The 24,124-nt window shown below is 34.7% G+C and overlaps 1 protein-coding gene across 2 annotated transcripts in view; it reads left to right on the top strand.

Moving 5' to 3' along the window:
- The window catches only part of GALNT3 (polypeptide N-acetylgalactosaminyltransferase 3), a 44,188-nt gene extending 23,034 nt beyond the window's left edge, over positions 1–21,154 (top strand). For both annotated transcript variants that reach the window (XM_070581514.1, XM_070581515.1), the window contains exons 3-11: positions 3,437–3,609; positions 7,692–7,841; positions 9,512–9,746; positions 10,223–10,340; positions 11,853–12,053; positions 14,020–14,151; positions 14,360–14,461; positions 19,043–19,195; positions 20,064–21,154. In XM_070581514.1, coding sequence (XP_070437615.1) covers positions 3,437–3,609; positions 7,692–7,841; positions 9,512–9,746; positions 10,223–10,340; positions 11,853–12,053; positions 14,020–14,151; positions 14,360–14,461; positions 19,043–19,195; positions 20,064–20,186 — 1,387 coding nt within the window. In that variant the 3' untranslated portion in view covers positions 20,187–21,154. The remainder of the gene's footprint in view (positions 1–3,436; positions 3,610–7,691; positions 7,842–9,511; positions 9,747–10,222; positions 10,341–11,852; positions 12,054–14,019; positions 14,152–14,359; positions 14,462–19,042; positions 19,196–20,063) is intronic.
- The last annotated feature ends 2,970 nt before the right edge of the window (positions 21,155–24,124 follow it).

Genomic DNA, 24,124 nt, shown 5'->3' with positions numbered 1-24,124 from the left:
AATCATTTTAAGTGGTTAAAATGAGTTCTAGTGCTTTCAAACAATCTGTAGATTTGTTGAAAGTGTAAGATAGGGGTCCTGGCCTGGTGGCACAGTGGTTAAGTTAGCACATTATGCTTTGGCAGCCTGGGGTTTGCCAGTTCGGAGCCCAGGTGTGGACATATGCACCACTTGTCAAGCCATGCTGTGGGAGGCATCCCACATATAAAGTAGAGGAAGATGGGCATGAATGTTAGCTCAGGGCCAGTCTTCCTCAGTAAAAAAAAAAGGAAGAAGAAGATTGGCGTCAGATGTTAGCTCAGGGCTAATCTTCCTCAAAAAACAACAACAAAACAAAACAAAAAAAGAAAGTGCAAGATAGACAAACTGTAAGCAAACAATGCCTACGCATTTTGCTTTCTAATTCTAATAGGATTACACTTGGAAATGAACCTAAAGAAAAGTACTGTAGTAGACAGGTCTATTGCTTCACTCATATTTTTCTAGATTTATAATCATAAATACCTGCTCCAACTATGAGTCCCTCAATATTGAAGTTGTATAGATTACTTTGCTCTCTACTAATCTGTGGGATTCGAGGTTAAGTTGCTCATCATTTTTGAATGAATATGTGAATGTCTATAAAATATTCTAGCTATTATAACAGGGCAGAGTATAGTTCCTTTTTTATGTTAATAGGTTAAAATGCAATATTACATTTTACTGATTTTGGGGAGAGATCTTGACTGAAAAGCAATCCACATCACAATTCAAGAAGCATGATTTTTATTCTTTGACATGACAATCAAAGTCAACTCAAGCCTTTTTTTCCCAATATAGCATTGAGAAACTGCAATAATATTCAATAATGTTATTCATTACATAAGTGAAAGACAACTAAGCACATAAAGAACCTTTTTTTGGATAGTAATAGATACCTAGAACTCTGAAGAGTTGGTGGCGATTTAATACTTTCTTACTTTAAATTTAACCCGTATCAGCAAGGAACATATTTTCTGAAGAATTGTTCATCTTTTCCATGCTCATTAGAAATATAGATCCAGTTTCTCCCAAAGCCAGATAGTCATGTGGCTGATAATTTAAGCACATTTCTATGTGCCAAAATTTTCAAATGGTTTGACTGGGAATATGCAGTCACTTTGGCAAGTTATTTTAATTTCACTACTTTAAACGACGTGTAAAACAAATTTTAAACCATAAATTTAACATGCTGATACTTCAAAATAAATGGGGTTTATGAAATCTTATTGTGAAATTTTATCACTTGCATCAATAATATAACGTGACAATCTTACTTGATATTAGTAATTATCAGTTATGCAAATAAATCCTAGCTTAAACTGAGGGAAAGTCTTGCAAGATTAAAAGGATAGCACTCTATTAGTGTGAATTTTTGTGATGTTTTATATTTTAATTCTTCAAAACCTTTTTGTGATTCTTCATCAATGTTAATTAGTCACATAGCAAATAAATGTAGGGAAAATATTTTTTTAAATCCCAAAACTTCTCCAAAAAATGCTTATAGGACAACAAATCATAAGGTTTCTTTTTTCTTAAAAAAGAAAATACTATATAGTATGGAGTTTTTTATAATTTTTACCTATAGTTTATGTTGGTTTATAAACCTTTATGTCTTAAAAATACAAGCTTATATCTAGTCATTTGTTTCTGTGCGATTGTGAGTCAAGAGTATATATGAATAGGTACTGTGTGTTTGGAGTTTATTTTTAATTGGTAGTTTATCCAAAATTCAATTTAGAATAAATCATTTGCTTTCATCTACCAGTGAGGACAAATGTAGTTGTTTGCTTCTGACTGTGAATGTATAGTACACTTGGAAATCGTGAAGGCACTAGAGAGCAAAATCACCTTCACTCAGAGCCTTCCTCTCCTTTTTCTATTCAGTGGTGTTGACATCCTGTCTTAATGCTTTATCCCCAATCTAATTCCCTTTTTATCACTACAAATATTCCACCCTACAGCCCTCCTCTCAGAAAATGATCTGAAACACATTCACATTGAAGTATGGTTGTAAAAGTAATTAATGAGAGAGTTTGTAGGATATCTTCTTTTAGGATGGTTTTCTGAGGCTTCTAATACCAAACCAGGAGCTGTGGTATCCCCATTGGTGCTGGCAGAACAATGAAAGTGTGCTGGGCTCTTATCCCAATGAGTGAATAATTTACTTCCTTATCTGTGGGTTTGAACAGCGCTGTTGAATTGATCACACACTGTATTTATTATAGTGCCTGTTGCCTTTGTGGGAGGATTTCATAGTCTGTTGTCTAAAATGGTACAACCGTTTATGGTTTTTAAGTGAACAAAAATACAGTTAATAGACCACATATCTTTTATGTCCGAGGTTCACTCTGTTTGGTTTTATAGTGTTTTGAAGCCCTCTCCTGCATATTATTTCATTTGCTCCTCACTTCAATGCAGCAGGTGAGGGACTGTGGTGATCTCGATTCTCAAAGGCTGGAGACTGTACAGATCCTCCCACAGCCCAACAGCTTCACATGTAGATTATTTTCTTTGAGGAAGACGTTATGAAAATGAATTCAAGATCAATTTATAACTAATGTTTTTAGCTAATGGGTAGTACCACTGATTAGTTAGAAACCACTTAGGGTCTCTCTCCTTGTCCCTATCAATGTTTCATATGCCAGTAGGAGCACAGGACTTTTAACATGGATTTAGCAATTTTATTTTAAATTTATAAACGTGAGTTTTTAAAAAGGAAATTTTAAAATGCAAGGTCTTATTTAATTAAACAGTAGATTGGAGCAAAATCTTTAACATAACATAGCATTAAGTATATGGTAGGTACTTAATAAGTTTTTGCTGAATGATGAACATCGTAAGAAAATAGGTTTTATAGTGAGCTGTTTTTCCCGTTTTGGTTCGAGTAGAGATTAAATAAGCTTGGGAAATATTACATACTTAGGAAAGTATCTGATTTAAGGTAATCTCTACAAAGATGAATATTTACTAAAATTGCACTATTTAAAAATTGCAAATAATAAGAAAAATGGGTGATTTCTACAAGGAAGGAGAAAAACTTAGTTTTTATTTGCGCAATTAGAAGTATAAGCCATTTTTACAGGTTATCTAATTTGTTGGTTATTTTTCTTATATAAAATGTTATTTGTGTTTCAAATTATATTGTGGAGAAATCTTACAATAGCATGTTTTAATCCTTGACATGTAGTCTATATCAGCGGACTTGATCTCTGGGTGAGTGGTCTGGTTGTAAAAAAAATTTGTTTTGATCTGTTTATATTTACATAGCATTAAGATCATCTTACATAGAAAGAAACTATCCGCTATCATTTCTATGATGATAAACGTTAAATAATTGTAATTTTAGTAATGTTATAGCTGTGAAATAATGTAGTAAAAGTCATAATTGTTCTTCTACTTCTTTGACTTCTTCTAGATGTATTGAACAAAAATTTAAGCGCTGTCCTCCCCTGCCTACTACCAGTGTCATAATAGTTTTTCATAATGAAGCGTGGTCCACGCTGCTTAGAACTGTCCACAGTGTGCTGTATTCTTCACCTGCCATACTGCTGAAGGAAATCATTTTGGTGGATGATGCTAGTGTAGATGGTAAGAAAGCTCATGCAAATTAGATTGTTTCCCAAATAAATCCATGTGATGTTGTTCCAAGTCTATTTGGTTATATTAGACTCTGTGTATACCATCTCAGAGCTTAAATATGATAGCTTAGATGGTATGTATGATGGATGAAAGTAGAATCCAAGGATGTCCATATTTGAATATTTTGGAGTTCAGAAATATATGAGACACCATCATTCATAGCTTTGTAGTCCTCAGTGTGAGACTTTTATCGTAAGACATAGTAGTTAAGAGTGCAGGCTTGAGCCTTGAGTCAGGCTGCCTTGGTTTGAATCCCAGTTTTGGTCCTAACCAGCTATTTAACTTGCAGAAGTTATTTAACCCCCTATACCTCAGTTTCTTATCTGTAAAATGGGGAAGATGCCGTATCTCATCAAATGTATTGTATGGTGTGTCATTAGTTTATATACCACTAGAATAAGAAAACGTCACAGCCCATTAAAACTAACATACCACTGATTATAGGAAGTATCTACTTGGACAGCTTAGAATTGAGGAAATATATAAATAGTGCATAATTCCTAGGATTCTTTTGAACATTATCTGAGTTAATATAAACAATATATTAATAATATAAATGAGTAGTTAAAAATCACTAGAGTCACTATATCCTGTTTTAGTTTGGCTCTTTTAAATGTTCCCATATTTTCTACAAAGTTAGCCAAATTCTTTAATGCATTTCCACTTAAAATTACAATAGTCAGTTACTATATTACGCATTTTAAATTGGAATCACAAGGCTAATCTGACAGATACTCTAATTTGCTAAATTTTCAAACATTACAAGTATTTTGTATACCAAACCGATACAGATTATTTCAATGATTATAAAATTTATTCCTGAATGAGCTCAACTTTGGAGCCAGATTCCTTGAGGTCAGATTCCAGCTCCAGCACTAACTAGCTGTTTCCTCATCTGTAAAATGGGGGTAATACTCTTTCATCAAATCCAAAGCACCATCTATTGTAAGATAAACCATTGCTTTATGTGCCATGAGAAAAGAAGAAAAGAACCCAATGCTGCCCATTAAGTGACATGTCATCAATTATAAGATGTATCCAGACTTCAGAAATGGTAGTGAGTGAATAAAGCATAAAATTATTAACCTGATTTATTTAATTATTTCTGCATACAATTCTAAGCATTCCTATGGTTTCAAAATCAAATATCCTGAGTGATTTGAGCTTTTGTTCTCAAGGTAAGTGAACATCTAGGTGGAATAAGTTTGCTTATCACTAGAGATTTTTGACCTGGATGTGAAACTTGTTCACCAAGTGGGGAAATTTTATAATTCAAGTTTCCTATGTTCCAGTTACGCACTATATACAGATCTCTGATTTGAATCTCCAGTCTTCTTACCCATGTTACTTTATCACTCAGTTGTGATCAGCTAATTTATTTACTGCTTGATCTGTTCTGAATTTTTTCTTATTCTTTCTGTCTAGTTGGACTGTAGTCTATGGAGTTTTAAGTGACATCTGATTAAGTTCTGCACACTTCTCATATATTTTATCTTAAAAAACAAAAACTTTGAAACCTTTCTCCTTTGGTTTCTTGAACTCTCCTCTCAGATGATTTTTATTTTGTTTGATTTTACAAGTTGTGGGGCAATAGGGGCACAATACGGCTACTTGTAATAAGCCTTCAATTGAAGGTAACTTCTGTTATTCAATTGCATGAACAAAATTAATAGAATTAAAGAAATTAGAATGAAAAGTGATATCCATTCATAATCTTTGTTTTAACTATTTTAATCTTTTCCTTTTCTTTCCTAATCACTGTGTAAATAAGCATATAGTGTTTATCTAACTATATCCATGTCAGAAATCCAGTTTTGAAATCTGACATTTCCACATAACATTGTTATTAACCCCTTTCTTTTACCTCAAAACTTTATTTTTAGTGACAGTGGTGAACTAGATGCATTTTATTTGACCTTTTGCCTTTGTTCATCCCATAGTGTTACTGTACATTATACTGCAGTGAATATCCTTGTGCTTATGTTACTTTCCTTCTTTTGAATTATGTCTTTGGATAAGTTAGGAGAAGTAGGGCTGCTGGGTCAAAGGGTCTGAATATTTTTATAATTCTTTATAGCAATCAACAACAGATTTAAAACAGTTTTCTTGGCGAGGACTATCTTTGCGTACTAGTGTGATTTGTCTTATTGAATCAGTCAGAGAGCTATCTAATGAGTACCCACTGTGGAAAATGTGTCCCTTGTTGCTGGAAAGGAGCTTGTGAAGTAGAAACCAGAGTTCGTGCTTTCAGTTTGCTTAGGGAAAAACAGCACAAATATGTGGATAATCAAGTAACAAAGAGATAGTTAAATCCCATCGATGACAAACAGAAGATGATCAACATTTTCAGCGCATAGGCCATGTGCTAGTCCCTGTCTTAAATGCTGTATTTGTACAGTAATCTCTCATTCTATCCTCTCGACCCCCTGTGAGGGAGGATAGTATCCTCATCTCATAGATAAAGAAACTGAGATACAAAAAGGTAAAATAACTTCCCAAAGTCACACTTCTAAAAGTTTCAGTGCTATAAATTGAACCAAGGAGGTCTGATTTTACAGCTTTGTGCTCTTAACCTCACAAAAAGGGGTGTGCATGGGGACTATTTAGGGGGCAAGTAAGAATCTATAGGAAGTTTGGAGGTTGGGGAGAAATCAGAAATTTCTTAACACATTGAAATAGTGGGAGGGTTTATTGAAGGAATCTGTAGTGATCCGTTTAAAAAATCAGTCTCCAATACGACCTTTGAAATGTGTCTATTTTATAAGTTTCTCTTTTACAAGCCTGTGATTAAAACAAATACATATGATTATATTTTTAAGACAAATTACAATCCTGTTGTATTTCAGAATCTGAAATACTTAGAAGATGTTTAGAAACTTAATCTATTACTCTGAGACAACAATGTTTGAATACATTTATGTTTCCACAAAAGTTCCTGGTCTCTCACCTCCTTTATGAATGTTTAAGCTTTAAATAAGTGACTCTCTTATCTGCACCACTGGAGAGTTGAAAAAATATATATCACAGATAAAGTGAGAGTCATGCATTTGCTTCTGAAATCCCCCAGAAGCGAACATCTACCCAGGAATTTATTGATGTTCTCAATATTCCCAAATCTTTTTGAGCCTGTGCTGTGGGCCCAAGAAGCCTGCTTGAAGAATTGCGTTATATACTCAACAAGGAATCAAGAATTTAATGGTGAAAAAACTGGCTTAAGAAGTTATTTGAAAGCATGAACACCACTTGACTGACTTGATTAATGTGTTTTTCTTTTACCTACTTTCTTAACTCTTGCTTATCTTATTATGTATCTCATCCAAATGGGACTATTGAATATACAGCCATTACTAAAGTTTTGTCTAGTTTTAAACTTCATTTCTGATTTACATACTCATTTCTTCTTTCATGTTTTTACTGGAAAAAATTCTGCGTCAGGAGACTCCAGAGCTTTTGAAAATTTTCTGCTGACCCTTTATAGAAATATTCCCAAACTTTTGTAGCCCGGAGTTTCCTACTTGCCTTTTTCTTGAGATTTTGGTCTTCAATTATTTTGATCACTGCCTAAATACCAGAGAATCTTTTTGATACTTGGCATTTTTCTATAAATTTCCAGATTTAAATACCAATTTAAAAAAGTACCAAATATCTTTTTGGTCAAATTCAGTCTCTTTCACTTCCTTAGTCTATTTTCTCCAACCTCTAAATGATCTTTCTTAACTCTTGGGGTCTGCCCCTTTTGAAATCTCTCACTTCCCCCAAATAGATTGCATTTATTGAAATGACATGTACAAGATAAGTGTATGTTATGATGTTATGCATTATAATAGTTCAGAAGTTAAGATTTGTATATGTAGATTTTTTCCAATAAAGAGTTAAAGACAAAATGTTCATCTCAGCGGTAGAATATGTGCAACTATTAAGATTATGAATGTGGAAGGATCATTGCCCTTTGGTTTATTTGTTAGCTTTCGTATGTTATATATGAAAATAAACTTAGGAAGAGTTAATCCTGATTTCCTTTTTTCTTACAGAGTACTTACATGGTAAACTAGAAGAATATATAAAACAATTTTCTATAGTAAAAATAGTCAGACAAAGAGAGAGAAAAGGTCTGATCACTGCTCGGTTGCTAGGAGCAGCAGTAGCAACAGCTGAAACGCTCACATTTTTAGATGCTCACTGTAAGTATATATGTATAAACACAGTTGTAACATTTTCCCTCCCCCTCCTTCTAATTTAAAAGGTAAGGAAGACTTTTCTTTAAATGCCTGATTGCATTTTCTATAACATCATTTTCAACGGATCATTCTAGCTATGACAGCCCACACAGATGACAGCTCTGCTTAGGAACTTCCTTTCACTTACACGGAGTTCTTACCTCCCTTCTGTTTAAGGTTCCTCAACTTGAATGTCCTCCAGTGACTGGCCTCCCCAGCGAGTTATCCTTGCCTGGGATTTTTTTCAGATGCTCATTGTGTCAAAAAAACCGAAAGACTTTTCCTTGTTATTCTTGATTCCTAAAATTAGTGAAAGATTTGTTTAAGTGTAGTCAACCCTATCATTAAACTTTGTCCTAGTACTGACACTTTTAATTTTTATATTTCAGTTTTGTTTTTTGTTTTTTTTCAGAGATTTGCATACTCCTTTGCCAAGTTAGGGGTGCCCCTTCCCCACTTCTTCTAGTGTCTGTCCCATAAACATTGGCAGTTTTTGTTGCTGCTTGAGTTTTTTTTTCCCCTTTGTATTTTAATGTTTTTTTGTGTGTGTCAGTGATTCTAGATAAAGTATTTAGAAAGTATTTTTAGAGTCGATGTTTAATGTGCACGTTAGGTATTACTAAAATGTCACTCACTCCCTCAAGCTCTAAATTTAGTGGATTTTACTTTCTGTATGAGTGTTTAGCTTTGAACTGGCCAGCCCTTAGGTTAAATTTGACCCAACTAGTGGTTTTGAGTCTACACTGATTGTTACGGAGACGCTTTTGGATTTGCTTGAGTCTCTTTAGAGCTAACACACCCAGTATTCTCTTAATACCAGGCACTTAAATAAATGAAGATAGATCTAAAGGTAATCCCAAAAAGGTGATTTTTAAAAGGAAATGGTCCATTCTGCAATATTCCCTCTCCTAGTCAAAAGTTAGAATAAAGTCAGGCTGGGCATTCTTCCCCTCCAAGTGAATGTGTCTGATGGTCCTCCTGCACCATGACTGTCAGACTCCACTGGATGGGGGCCCTGAGCAGGACTGCACACACTGGCATCTCCTGAACTCTCTGTGTGTTATGTGAGACAGCCTGGCCTGTGACCAGGGCCCAGACTTCATGGCACTCCTTGGCCCCATTTTCCATTAAGGCTGGGACAGATTTGAATGGTCTTTCTCCAACTGCTACAACCAGAATATTCTGACTCCTTAACTTATTTCCTCCCAAGACCTACTCAGAAAAATGAAGATTTCAATTACTGTATCTTATTCAGGGAGACAAATTTAAATCAGAACACTTTTGAGGCTAGGTGATATCAATTAGCAAAAAGTTATCTTTGATTCGTAGCCCATTTTAAAGAGAAACACATCATCTGATACTTAAATACATCCATATCATTTTGTTTCCATTCCAGAGTTAAAAGAAGATCAGTCATATGTAGGGAAATTTTCCCAACTATGTTGAATCTTGCTTTACTTTTTTCATTCTACCCTCATCTCACCCCAAGAATCCTTTAAGAAATCTCCCCTGTATAAATCTTCAAAACACAAATGACTTTGTTATTTTCATTTCTCTGTAAACCGTTTTTGGAAAAACAAAAAGAAAGAACACTCAATGTTTTCACTGAATTAATTAAAATTGTGTTCCTTCAGGCGAGTGTTTCTATGGTTGGTTAGAACCTTTGTTGGCCAGAATAGCGGAGAACTACACTGCCGTTGTGAGTCCAGATATTGCATCCATAGATATGAACACGTTTGAATTCAACAAACCTTCTCCTTATGGAAGTAACCATAACCGTGGAAATTTTGACTGGAGCCTTTCATTTGGCTGGGAATCACTTCCGGATCATGAGAGGCAAAGAAGGAAAGATGAAACCTACCCAATTAAGTAAGATGATTGCTCTCAAAGTCTTGTATACAGTTCAGTTATTTGAATATGTATGCAGTCTTTGCTTTTTACAGTAATTGCCTCCAAGTTAATTCACACTAACAAAATAAAGAACACACACATTCCATATGTAGGGAACTGAAAAGTCATTTATGTACGTACTTAACACATGATGTTACCAAATAGGAAGCAGAATTAAGTGAGCTCTTATGTCTTCCTCATAATCATTACTTGAGAGTCTTTAAGCTTGGTCACACACTTAATTTTGCCCTGCTGGGAAAGGATACTTAAAGCATATCTTCCCTACAAAAACTTGACTTTGAAGATAGCATTTTTAGTTTTTGTGAATCTATATAAAAGCTTTGCAATTGCGACTTCTCTTTGATTTGTTTCTGAATTTAATTCAGATACTCTTCAAATGTTTTTTTCTTATTTGACTTTTATAACAAAGTTTGACAATGGATTTTTTTTTTCAGAACACCCACTTTTGCAGGAGGCCTTTTTTCCATATCAAAAGAATATTTTGAATATATTGGAACTTACGATGAAGAAATGGAAATCTGGGGAGGTGAAAATATAGAAATGTCTTTCAGAGTAAGTTTATAAATATAGCACACATATTAAATAGTAAAATATATATTTTGTTTTAATTGGCTGATACAGATTATCATGGAAGTGTACAGTCTTTACTTTTTGTGCTTTCTAAAATTTAATTGCTAGAAATTTTAGAATAAGGATATTTCCTTTTAAAATGTAGCTTAAAGTATTTATTCATTGCTGTGAATATAACAAGAAGAATCAGTGAAACGCCTGTGTCCAGGCAATAACACCAATTAATGCACTTACAGCTACTGAATTCCAGCCAAGGTAAACATAATTAAATCTAGTGCTTCAGGAAATGAGTTGGTTATCAAGGGAGTCAGAATGGAAAAACATTTATGTATAATTTTAAAGGACACTGAACTGAACTCTTTGGATTAAATGAGCTTTTTTTCCCCCTATACATATTAAAAGTTAATATGAGAAACAAAACAAAGGCTTTGGATGGTCTCCACATGTACTTATTTGATTTCATTAGTTCATTTTCTGCATGACTTTGTCATTCATTTTTCATCCCTTAGGTTGGAATGTAGTGGAAAAAGAACTCAACTAGGAGTTAGAAGATTTAAGTTTTAACTTTGGCTCCATCACATAATGGCAGTGATGATCTTAGCCAAGTTCAAACTGCTTAAGGGCAGGGGTCTTATTTTATTCATTTTAGTATTCCCAACCCCTAGCACATGTTGGATCTCAGGCACAGTTGGTTAAATTGAACATATTACTGAGTTTTCTCATTTGTTTAAAAAAGAAAAAAGAATGTGATCACTTGCCCTAATACTAGCACATTCTATTAAGCATGACTTCATTTTAGATTTTTTGCTTAGTGATTATTTATGGCAGAACCAATTTGATATTTAAGTGACTAAGTATTGATATAATGATTTGCCATTTTATTTAAAGTTAATACAAATAAACTTTTTGACCCTCTATCTCTAAATAGGTATGTATGAGTTTTTTATAATGACTAAGTACTTCTCAAGTTTAATAGTTTATACTTTGGTAATAATGGTCATCTGGAATTGTTTTCTTGATTACAAAATTGAATATGCAAGGAGTAAATAGAGTCTGGGTCCACTTACTGCAAGACTGCTAGTTTATGCCACAGAAGAGAGAATCTGTCATTCAAGTTAAGTGAATATATAAGTTGTGTAAGAAGATGGAAGTGAGATACAGAAGAACCTTTGGTCTTCTATGTATATTGGAGAACTTGCATAATTGTTTGCAAAAAAAGAAATTTTGGGATCCATTTTTATGAAAGATTTGAAATACTGTTTTGTTAAAATACTCTTTGAAAATATGCTTTTGTTGTCTTTAGTGTTTGCACCATTTAATAAAATTGTTCATGTTGAAGAACTTGAAGTGGCAGAGGACAGAGACTATTTGTGAGGTTATAATAAATCTCTCTTCTATATTTTGTTTTTGTTAATATTTTAAAGGTGAACTTAAAAGCAACACTTTGATTTTTCTAAAATACTGTAAATTTAAACAAATATCATTAATTATCAGGTATGGCAATGTGGTGGGCAGTTGGAGATTATGCCTTGCTCTGTTGTTGGACATGTTTTTCGCAGCAAAAGCCCTCATTCCTTTCCAAAAGGCACTCAGGTGATTGCTCGCAACCAAGTTCGCCTTGCAGAAGTATGGATGGATGAATACAAGGAAATATTTTATAGGAGAAACACAGATGCAGCAAAAATTGTTAAACAAGTAAGTTAGAGCTAGGTAATTAAATTACAGTAAAAATCTACACAAGTTCGCATGTTCTTTTACTTGTTTGAGTTGACTCAAGCAGAAACATTTAAAAAGTTATTTTTGAAGCTGGGTGTTTTAATTCTTAAAATATATAACTTATTGGTGCCAGTTTTCTCTTTTTTAAGGAATAATCAAGTAAACTACTTTTAAAAAATTTAAGCATTCTACTTGATGTTTCCTTTTTAATATGGAGGATATTTAGTTTTTGTAACTGCCATGGTTCAGTGTTGTACTCAAAATTAAGTGGATCAGATTTTAACTGGTTTTAGGTGATGTGATTAACACCTAAATCAAGTTACTGGGGTGGCTTTTTGAATTGGAAATAGCAACCATGGCAGAATGTGGCAGGAGAATGAACCAGGAGTATCAAGTCTTTTTCATTTCAAGTTCTAGTTCCACTACTCACTGGAGGGGTTACCTTGGCAAAACCTCTCGAGACTGTAAAATGGGGATGGCATTTCTTAGAGTGGTTGTGAGGTTGGCCCGACGTGGAGTGCGTGCCCACCAAGTTTCTTCTTTCTCTTTCTCTGTCTTGAGAGATAAAATACTCGCTTCTCTCCCAGAGTAGTTGTGAAATAAGGAAATAAGTGCTAATAAATGTACGATACTGTTGTTGCTGTTGACCTGTCGTAGATAAAAGCTCTGTGGAATCGTGCTGCCTAATACGTTAGAACTGAGCTGCAGCCGTTTTAATACTGGATGTGGTAAATGAACTAGGCAGTTTAAGAACATGTTTCAGTGAATGGCACCCAACTCTTTGGAAGAAACAGTGCTGATTTGTGGGGTAGGGTATATATGTTGGGATTAAAAGGCATCAACATTTAGCCTGTCATAAAGAAAGATCTGTTAACCTCTTTCCACCTTTTCTTCAGTCTCCAGTGTCTCCCTGTAACCTGTCAGTAGTGTGCAAAGTCAGCCCACAGCTGGGTTAGATCTGTATTTTTTACCCAAGGCTGCCAAGACAAATTGGGCAGATTGTGTGCCACACAAGGGTACGTGGCTAAGCAGACAAGTGGGTACTAAGTACAACTTTTGCCCTCTTGGCACACGACGGGGCCACGGAGCCGGCAAACCTTTGTTTTTACCACAGGGCAAATTGATCTAGGTAGTAAGATGCATAAGCTAACCAGAAGTCTTTTAGAGTTTCATACTTTTTGCCAGAAAACCTGGGTTCAAGACATTGAAGTTGGCAGAGAAAGTATTTTTCTTAGGTGAATTGATAAGCTTGAGTATTTACCTGTTCATATATTCAGATGCCAAATATAATTTTTCTTTAAAATTTTGCCTATAGACCAAATTCCTTTTCAGTTTAATAGTGCTCTTAAAACTTTTTTTCTTCATCCCTTAAAATGAAGAAAAATAAATTGCAATTAATTAAAAACTTGCCTTTTTCTGCTAATACATTGTTATTGTTAGGGGATACTATTAGGAGTAAGAAATACCCTTAAAACTAAAAATAATTATTCCCAACCGTTGTTTTTTGTGATCTTGACTAGAGAAAAGACATAAATCACATTATGTGCTGGCACTGTTTCTCTCTACCTGCTTTCTCACATCTCACTTTATGGATCACTTTTGGGTGTAAAATTGGGATCAATTTTGGATGGTGCCACTACCATTTCTTTGCCCACAGCAGTTTGCTAGAGATCTTTGTCCCATGTGTGAGGTTTGTGGCAAAAAGGAAGAATAAAATAGCACTATGTCAGCCCCACAGTGGTACCTGATTCTCTTTGAAGCCAGAAACAAGCGGGCAGACGTACTTGCTGTCTGAATGAGCAGTGAATGCAGTTAAATTGCATCTTGCCTTTTGGCCCAGAATTATTTTTTTAAGACCTAAGTGTAAATAGAAATAGTAGCATTTGAAGTACTTTATCAGTGCTATGTTGATTAAGCATTCCTTTCACTTCTCATCTTTCTCCAGAAATCATTTGGTGATCTTTCAAAAAGATTTGCAATAAAGCACCGCCTTCAATGTAAAAATTTTACATGGTATCTGAACAATATTTACCCAGAAGTGTATGTGCCAGACCTTAATCCTGTTATATCTGGATATGTGAGTATTTTCCTGTTCCTTTTTACTTAGTATACTCCTTGCCACCAACATTTATGTGGTTCAGGGAAAATTGCTGAAATACTTTCTGGTTTATTGCTTTCGAGAATTTATATTATTATTAACACTACTTCCTGAACTCAATTGAAAAAAATACATATACCACATAGATTTTTAAATTTTGTTTTATAACTTGAAATTTTTCCTTTAGATTAAAAGCTTTGGTCAGTCTCTATGTCTGGATGTTGGAGAAAATAACCAAGGAGGCAAACCATTAATTCTGTACACGTGTCATGGCCTTGGGGGAAACCAGGTGAGCACCACGCTAAAGAGCCCTCTCCTCATTAGCTCTTCCAAACACAAGGAAGTTGTTGCATGTTTTCCAGAAGTCCTAAAGTAGTTTTCTATTCAGGTCAACTGGTGTGTGAAATGTTGTTAGATTAAGTTTGGCAATTAATATTGAAGTTGCAGAGTACTTTATTTTGATTTTCATCCTGGCTCTGAAAACAATTTGATCTTGCTTACCCATTCAGTAGAAAGGCAAATGAGAAAAATAACAGAATAGTGTCATTTGAAATAAAAAACAGGATCTGTGCAGATCTCTGATGTTGTGTGACTATTGGCATGGTGATTTTGCAAAATTTTACATAAAGGCTGTATTTAACTAGATTCAGTTAATACCGAAAGAGCAGCAGTATAAATTATTTTTGTAGACCATGATATTGTTTCAGTATGTTCTAAAAAAAGGTATGTTCTTGGTTCTCCTTGATTGATGGCCTCTCTGCTTGTTACCAGTCTTTGACTGTTTTACCTATTAAATTCAAATGTGGAATGTCACTATTTGTCCTACTATGAGTAGAGAACATATTAAAATATTGTTTCTAGTTTTTTGCTTCCTTTTTTTACCTTTTACAAGTTAACTCCTGGAAGGATTAAACTTTTTCTCTCATTTATTCATTGAACAAATTCACTGAGTGACCCCTGCATGCCAGGTGTTCTGCTAGGTTCAAGCAATTTAGATTCTAACTCCTTCAGGAAATCTATATTTCAGAACCGGTGGTTACAGTCAGGATATCTTTGATAAAGCATTACAGTGCTCTGTGGGTATGGAGGAGGTCATCTGAATTAGACTGGGTTCCCATGCATTTTCCTGTGAAAGATGACATTTTGAAATATTTTTTGAAAGGTAGGTAGGATTTAGTGAGGTGGCTAGGAAGAATGAGAATAAAATGAGAAGAGTGTGAAGAAAGGTGTACTAAGGAGAGGAGCTGGCGTGCCTGTGTTCTGGAATTTGGTAGTATTTTGGTGTAGAGTCCAAGATGTGTGTGGAAGATTTTCACAATATTAAATACCCTTGATGTCCTATTTTAACAGGATAGGACTTTGATGATGTCAGTTTTTTTGTGTGTGAGGAGGATTGGCCCTGAGCTAACATCTGTTGCCAATCTTCCTCTGTTTGCTTGAGGAAGATTGTCACTGAGCTAACATCTGTGCCAGTCTTCCTTATTTTATGTGGGATGCTGCCATAGTGTGGCTTGACAAGCAGTACTAGATCTGTGCCCAGGACCCGAACCTGCGAACCCCGGGCCGCCACAGCAGAGTGCATGAACTTAACTACTACACCACCGGGCCGGCCCCTGATGATGTCAGTTTTAAGAAGGAAGCATCAGTTTATTTGCTAGCTCATGCTCTCCCATGTTTCTTCCTACTCATTAGGTTCACCTTGATCTAGTTCTAATCCTTATTCATCCAAACCTATCGCTGTACTGAGAGTAGATGATGCGATGCCCAGAAGTCTTAGCTGGTGAGCGAGTGGTTAAGGTGTCATTCTGAAATGAGATGGAGATACACATACACAGATATACACACATACATATATACCTGTATCTATATACATATATATCTATGTATGCACATAGGTGTTTATGTGTATACATGTATGCATATTTTAAAATTTTTGTAATTATATAAATAACAGCATTCTTTGGAAATAACACTGGACTATGCTAGTAAAAATTAAGGTGTTAAGCAATAAGAAATATTTCCTCATTTGTAAAAATCTTATCACTAAATATGAATACTTATAAACTTCTCTCAGATTTCCTCTAACATTACATGTATTTTATCATAAAAGTTGGAGATATATTTTCGCATTGTTTTGTCTGTTTTTCTCTTATTGTTGCCATAAAGATGTTTTTGTAGTATTGTCTCTAAAATAAACTTTAAATTATAAATGGAATATATCTGTCTTTTAGAAATTTTGGAATGGAGAAATAATTCACATATTTTTTCAACAAATATTTGTTTAGAGCCTATAGTGTAACTTGCAGTGTTATAATGGAAAAGACAAAGTCTTTATCTTGTAGAACCTGTGTTTTAGAAGGAAAAAAAAATATGTAACTTTGGGTATGAAGAAAATTAAAGCAGGGTAGGAGGATAATGTGTGTGTGTTGGGGGAGGGCACTGTTATTTTCAGAGATTCAGTAAGACCTTTTTGTGATCTTAGAGTAGAGGCCTGAAGGAGTTGGGAGAGGAGCCGTGTTCTGTGGCCAGAGGCCCAGTGGCAGGTCCACGAAGTAAGCCAAAAGCCAGTGAGGCTGGAGGAGAGTGAGCAGGAAGAGAGGAGTAACAAATGAGGTCTGAGATAGATAAGGCACCTGATCATATAAGGCTTTGCAGACCTCATTAAGGAATTTGGCTTTAATTCTGAGTGTGACAGAAGCCATCTGAGGGTTTTGAGCAGGAGAATAATATTTTATGGTTTATATTTTAAGCTGACTCTGGCTTCTAGCAGTCTAACACAGCCATTGATTTTATCTTGGTTTCCTTTAAATTTTATTTTCAATCAAGCATTGCATTAAAACTACTTTGTGAATTTTAGTGCCTTGAGTGCTCAGTGTTCTTGATATCATCTAAATGGATCATTTCCTCATGTTCCCTTCTCCTGTTTTGAACAGCTAGAGATATTTTTATTATATCAAACTTGATTGTAACAGTATGTGTATAATGCCAAGTAAAAATAAGTGTCTCGATAATGTGACTAAATTAACTAGTACACTGGTGCAACGCAGGTTAAGTTAGTATGGCTTTGTGACACTTAATGCTTTGATTTTTCCACTTTCTGTTCCAGGGTATTTGTCCCGGATCTAAGTTGTAAGTCTCTCCAGTGTTCTCAGCTAGCTATTTATGCACTCTGGTTGCCTAAGTATCTTTAACTGTTTTCCATTCCTTATAACTTCCCTTTAATGATTTTTTAAAAATAATATGAATGAAGTCAAATACTGGACAGCCTTTGTTATCATCTTTGAGATCCCAAGGTTTATCTTTTTTAAAGAAGTATATCCAGAGTGCTATTTTTATGACCTAAACCCATTTTCTTTCAATTTCTCCATTTGAAGAAATATCAGTTATAAAAATGATTGATATTGTATTTGTGGAAGGAGATGAATTAAGCATGAGACTAAGACCAGGGGAACCCAAGGGTAATTCAGCTAATGTTTGTGGAGTGCCTATTCTAATACACATAAAGGGTTTAGAGCAGTCCCTGTGTAGTACATAATAAGGGCTCAATAAATATTAGTGCTATGACTAATTATTTCATTATTGAAAATCAATTTTGTTCACTTATTTTATCTTTGGAATGTCAACATTGTGAAATATTTGATTTGTATTGGATGTTATTACTAGATACACTGCCTGACTTTGTTCTGTGGAGAAACTAGCTAGCTACACACACAGTTTCAATAGAGCCCTACAAAGGTTATCTCTGATGGACTGTAGGAACCCTGAAAAGTGTGTAATTTTGTGCATGGAAAACTAAAGAGGAAGATAATATTTGAATTGGCTTTTGAAGGATGAAAAGGAGTTAGCCAGGCAGAGAAGGATCCAGAAGGATGTGTCAGGCAGAGCACAGTAAAGCAAAGTCTTAGAGTTATGGAAGCAAATGTTCTGCACTGGTAGAACTGTGTGAAAGGAACATCGTATATAATTGAGGCAATAGTTGATGTAAAATTGAAAATGGAAGATTTCGTGTACCAATTAAGGAATGTGGGCTTTATCTTAAGTGACTCACTTAAGGAGGGGAAGTAGGGGATCAAATCAATGTTATAAAAGACTGGCAGCAGAGTGGGTTGGATTATAGGAGCAGAAGTTGGAGGGAACTGGAGATGTTGCAGTAGAGATTTTGAGTGCCTGACCAAGAGAAGTGAGGATACGGAAGTAAGAATGTGTGGGATGGTAATATCTGAGAGGAAAATTCGGTAGGACTAAGGGACTAATTAATTGGACGTATGGAGAGAGAGAAGCATCAGTAATAGTAACAATAGCTAAAATGTATGGAATGCTTTCCATTTACCAGTTATGGTTCTCAGTGTTTTAGTTGTATTAACCTGTTTGTCTTCATAACCCTATGGAGTAGGAGCTATTAAATTACCCATTTTACAGGCAAGAAAACTGAGACATGGAGAGTACCCCATGTAAATGTTTCTTGTTTAAACAAAAATGCCATTCATTTAGATGAATGAGAGAGAAGGAATACTCGTGGGGAGAAAGAGGCAGCTGAAGTGCTTGCCAGAAGTTTCCAGGCCCTTTTCTGTGGCATACCTGTCCTAGCCTCCATCCTACCTGATAATTTCCAATTTCCGACATGGGGAGGAAGACAGTACCTTCTTAATTAAGTAACTACCTGTTGGTGATAGGCTGGAGAAAGGTTATAGTACTCTTCCATCATAAAAACTCAGCTTACATTTCTGATACCTTTTTTATTGGATTATTTTGTTGAAGTACACATGACTTCATTATTCAGTTAGTTGCTGATTTTTTTCTTGCTGGACCATTATTTTGCAACTGAGGATATAAGGTGCTTTTGCCTGTAACAGCATTTTTCCTTTTACAGTACTTTGAATACTCTGCTCAACATGAAATTCGGCATAACATTCAGAAGGAATTATGTCTTCATGCTGCTCAAGGTCTCGTCCAGCTGAAGGCATGTACCTACAAAGGTCACAAGACAGTTGCCACTGGAGAACAGATATGGGAGATCCAGAAGGTACCTCAATGCAATTAATTCACCTCTTTATGTAATTATTTTGATTAGCTCTAATTGCTTATCTAATTGCTTAACATTATCCATCAGAATTTTTCTGTCTTTGTTAACTTTCTTATTATGTATGTCTACCCACGTGATAAGAAAGAATATATCTATGAATTAAATACTGTTAGGAACAAAAGAATCGTAAAGTTGCTCAGTTAAATCATGGTTTATGCAGATCAACACTTCTGTCAATAATTAATAATAGTTGCCCATATTTGTCTTTTTAGAGTTTCTTATAATGCTTCTTACAACAGTCACACTTTTTTTCCTGGCAGAGAGAAAAAAATCATTATTTTTTTTCACCTAAAGTGATTAATTCTTTCCTCCCCTGTTTTAGTACTTTTTCATGAATCTGGATTTGAGAGAATACATGAAAGGTCTTTTCTGTTTTTAAGCATATGTTTTAAGGCTTAGCTGAAACATAGCAGTTTTTACCTGAAAATTGTTTTGTACAATACTAGAACACTATAAGACTGACTTTTATGACTTATGAGTTTTTAAAGAGGTTGTCATTTATAGCTATATCAATAGAATGTTTCTTATTTGAAAACTTGATTCAGACCTTGCCCTGTATACCTCTCTTCATTGGTGTAATACCCTCTGTGAATTGAACAGTAGTGGCATAAATGGTGTTGTTTACACCAGAAACCAACAAGATTTTGTGAGACACAGTTGATCTTGGAAAGATTAAAAGATAAGAGTGGTGTATATTTGGTATGCACTTCTCCCTTTAGCTTCAATGAGACCATGAAGTAGTTTTCATATTTATCAGTTAACAGTGAGTCTTGAAACTTAATGTCTGTTTTGTTTCCTTTTATTCTAGGATCAACTTCTATATAATCCATTCTTACAAATGTGCCTTACAGCAAATGGAGAGCATCCAAGCTTAGTGTCATGCAATCCATCAGATCCACTCCAAAAATGGATATTTAGCCAAAATGATTAAGTGTTCCTTAGAATTAAGGAGTTGAAAAAGGAGATATTTTTTATCATAAAACTGTGACGAGGCATACACTGTAGTTTTTGAAAATTATGCAAAAGCAGCTAATTGTAACTTATTCCAAGTGCATTTTTCTTATTTATATCTTAAAATGTCTATGTAGCACTGCTACAGAAATCCCTTAAGTTTCCGTTTCAAAGCACAAGAGCTAGTAATACCAAAGACTATTTTGAAATTTCCAGAAGTAGGGGAAGAAATGTTTACAGTATGATGAAAATAATTTTTCAAGTAAACTGATATTTGTGTGTTTTGTACACTTGAGGATACGCATAGCTACATTCACACACAATTTAAAATATTTCTTCTAGTTTTTTGGGGGGAGGGAGAAAGATTTGATACTGTATTTTTTTAACTACATAGAAATGGATCAGTGAAGGTCAAACATTGGCCTTTGTGTACAAACCAGGAAATTTTTATAGATCTAGAATTTACTATATAAAAATACAGGTAAACTTTTGTCGCCTTTTGTTTACTTATCTGTCAAGTGTTTCCTTAAACATGAAATTAAATGCATAAGGAGAAGAATATTTTTGACACTTCACTTTCTTGGCAAATTTTAAAATATTTTTTAGTCTGAAACTCACTTGAAGCACTTATGTCTTCCTTAGAAGACATTTCTTAAATAACTATACTGTGTGTTTTCCCAAAGCAATTTTAAAAAAATTTATGTTACTATCTGTTGTAAAGTTGCCTTTTTCTTTCTCCTAGTCTTTTTTCTTGCCAAAATTCGCCAATCTTGAATGTTTGTGAAACTGAATTTCAAATGCAGAATACCTGACTCATTTAAAGCTAAATTTTATTTGTTGCTGATTCAATTACAGATTGTCTTTGTAATGAATTTTTTTCATCCAAAAAATATTTCTTATTTCTATCAATTTGGAAAACAATAAAACAAGTCCTTATCACTATTGGAATTAAGCTTTTTTCTCTTTTGGGTAAAATATGTAATTTATAATAGGTGGGGGAAGCATGAATTTTGTATACTGAATTTCTAAGCACCAATTGTGCAGCCATCAGATATTTTTTTAAGGAAAACTCAAACATTTGATAGTAATGGCATAAAAAATGAGGAATGGAGAAGATTCTATGTTAGATATTTAGAAAATTTTGTACTAATTTCTGATAACTTTTCTTGACATCTGATAGGGTAATTTTTTAAATATGTGTTGCTTACTTAGGAGATTTAACACTTTTCTTTTTTGGTCATTTTATATATAGATCTCTTGTATTCTTATTGAAGAACTCAGGTATATTGGGTTCTTATTTTAAACCTGGCAGAGCCTCAATGGTACAAAAGAAAATATTTTTTAATTATTGGCCCCATCTTCTCATTGTTTGTAAGTTTGAAATTGCATTAAAAAACCTGCATTCTTTAATTTGTTACAATGCCAACTTTTATTCCAATTCAGCTAACATTTTTTGTGTTTCTAACTTTGTGCCAGAAGTTATGGTAAGCAGAGTAAGACTAATATTGCCTTTGAGCGAAGGTCTTATGTAGCAGAAAGAAAGACAAATAATTTTAAAATAGCATAGTGAGTGACATTATGATGTTATATTTTATGATGCAGATGATAGCTAACTATTCATATTTAATATTTCTTTAATAAGTAAAGATATTTATTACTATAGCTAGTACAAATATGTATTGTGAAATATACACCAGTGCCCACATGTACAATTTCTGTTTCTCAATTGGTTACTCTAGAATGAACATCCAGGAGCAAATATTGCTCTTAGAGTTTGTTATATTTCACAAAACAAAACAAATTCTCAAATATATTTTATAAATGAACTTAAGTAAAGCATATTTAAAAAAAAAAATCTGAGAGCCCTCTGTATATTAATCACGTGTTGTCATTTCAAGATCCAACTAAAATCTATTTAGGTTAGGTTGATTTTAATATGGCTGCATTAAATGCATTCATAGGGAGAGTCCTTACCTGATTTGATAGCCTCAGGCTGCTGTTCAAGTGTAATATTACCCATTTCGTTAGGGATTTGCCCTTCAGGCTGGAAGTAGTGTGTTTGAAAAGCCTGAGTTTTGAAACAGTGCTGACAGGAAGTTAATATGGAGCCTGGTTGCCATCCATCTGAGAGATCTGAATGCCTGCAAGTGTGAAATTGCAAAACTCTTGCTCGGTTTGAAGCTACCATGGCAAATGGTCTGGTTGCTGCAGAAGACCTGGCATGTTGTCTTCGTTCCAGAGGACCAAGTCCTAAGAACTCTAGATTAGTGAGCTACACTGCCAAACCTGCCAGGCAACCTGATGGGTGGGCTCACTGAAAACTGGGAGGTGACCACAGAATTAACCATAGGGGAAAGTCAGCAAAACACTAAAATTGCCTTTACTACAATCAATGATGATAAACTTCTAAGTCCCTATATTGCCAGAGAATTGGCCTTACTGTTAATAGACAATTTAATTAAATACTATGTAAACCATCAAAATATCAGTGCAAAACGTAGGGAGCTGTTGTTTCTGAGAAAGCAAGGTTGAATGCTTTGGGAAAACCTGAGAAAAGTCAAATTATTAAAAATAGTGCTAAATTATGCATGGATAAGAACTATAAAAGGTAGAGAAAACAAAAATCTAGGAAGGTTCTGCACTCAAATTGTTTCACAATTCACTTTATAAAGAGCAAAATGAAGTGTCTTCAGATGATACATTTTTAGTGTGGTTTGTGCAGGAAGGACGTTACATAATTCCCATAAACCAATTCGTACTCAAATAAAAGGCCTTGACCTTACAATGAAATATTTGTGAAGGAATTAGTATACATACAAATGTAGGAGTGTGTGTGCATGTGTTTTAAGTTAAAAATATGTGATGTGAATCTTCTTTTTTATGGCTTACTATTTTAACTACTTTTTTCAAATCATCAGTCAACTATCAGCTCAATTGCATTGGAGAAGAGTTTTCTTTTGCACACATATATAGTCACTATTCCTGTCTAATCTTCAAAAACTCTAGTCTTTAACAATACTTAGAAAATATCTTCTATGTTTTTGCAATTATAGTAGGCATCAGGGACTAATGATACACAAAATGGTTGCTATTTTTAACAAGTTTACAGTCTAGTATTGTGGTCATCAGTAAGGTATCATGACAATGATATTTTGGAGAGAAACAGTCCATGATGGAGTCAATACCTTCAGCCTCTGGTGAGTCCATTGCCAGGAGCTAGAGAAGAAAACAGACATGCCCCATATTTTAGAGGTGAATAACCAGAGTTATGCTTCTCAGACTTTATTGTGCACACCTGGGGATCTTATTAAAATGCAGATTCTGATTCATTAAGTCTAGGGGAGAACCTTTGATTCTGTGTTTCTAATAAGCTCTTAGCTGATGCCAAGGCGGCTTGTCCTGGAACCACACTTTGAGTAGAAAGACTGCCCATTGAACCAATGCCCAGGATTCTTTGAGACTACCACGATGACTGTCATTATGTTTCACATTCCTGATTACTTCAGACACCATCACAAGTCAGTGCGCTCTGTTGTCCATTATCGCCATTATGGTTCCCTGGTAATGCCTACATCCTTTGTATATCCCTAAGTTGATCAATTCCCCTACCCCACCATCATCTTATACTCTGCCAGCTTCTGCTCCTGTTCTTTGATCGGAAAACTCCCTTATATCAACAACCTGGTCTCTGAAAGTTTGATTAATTGTCTTGCCTTAACAAGGATACCTTGGACATCTAAGGATACCTCTTCCTATTCCACTGAGGGCTATTCTTGTTTGTTTTCTAGCATTCCTCCTGTGTTTCAACGTGAGTATTTCAAGTGGGTGTATCCTTTCTTCAGAAGTGCCCTATGAAGTCCATGCCATCTGGATATAGTATCCTCCATCCCTTCTTGCTGCTATCAACTATGCATCTAT

This window comes from Equus przewalskii, chromosome 17 (genome assembly GCF_037783145.1).
Source record: "Equus przewalskii isolate Varuska chromosome 17, EquPr2, whole genome shotgun sequence".
NCBI classification, from domain to species: domain Eukaryota; kingdom Metazoa; phylum Chordata; class Mammalia; order Perissodactyla; family Equidae; genus Equus; species Equus przewalskii.
The sequence above is the reverse complement of the archived record's forward strand: the minus strand, read 5'-3'. Positions and strand labels throughout refer to the sequence as shown.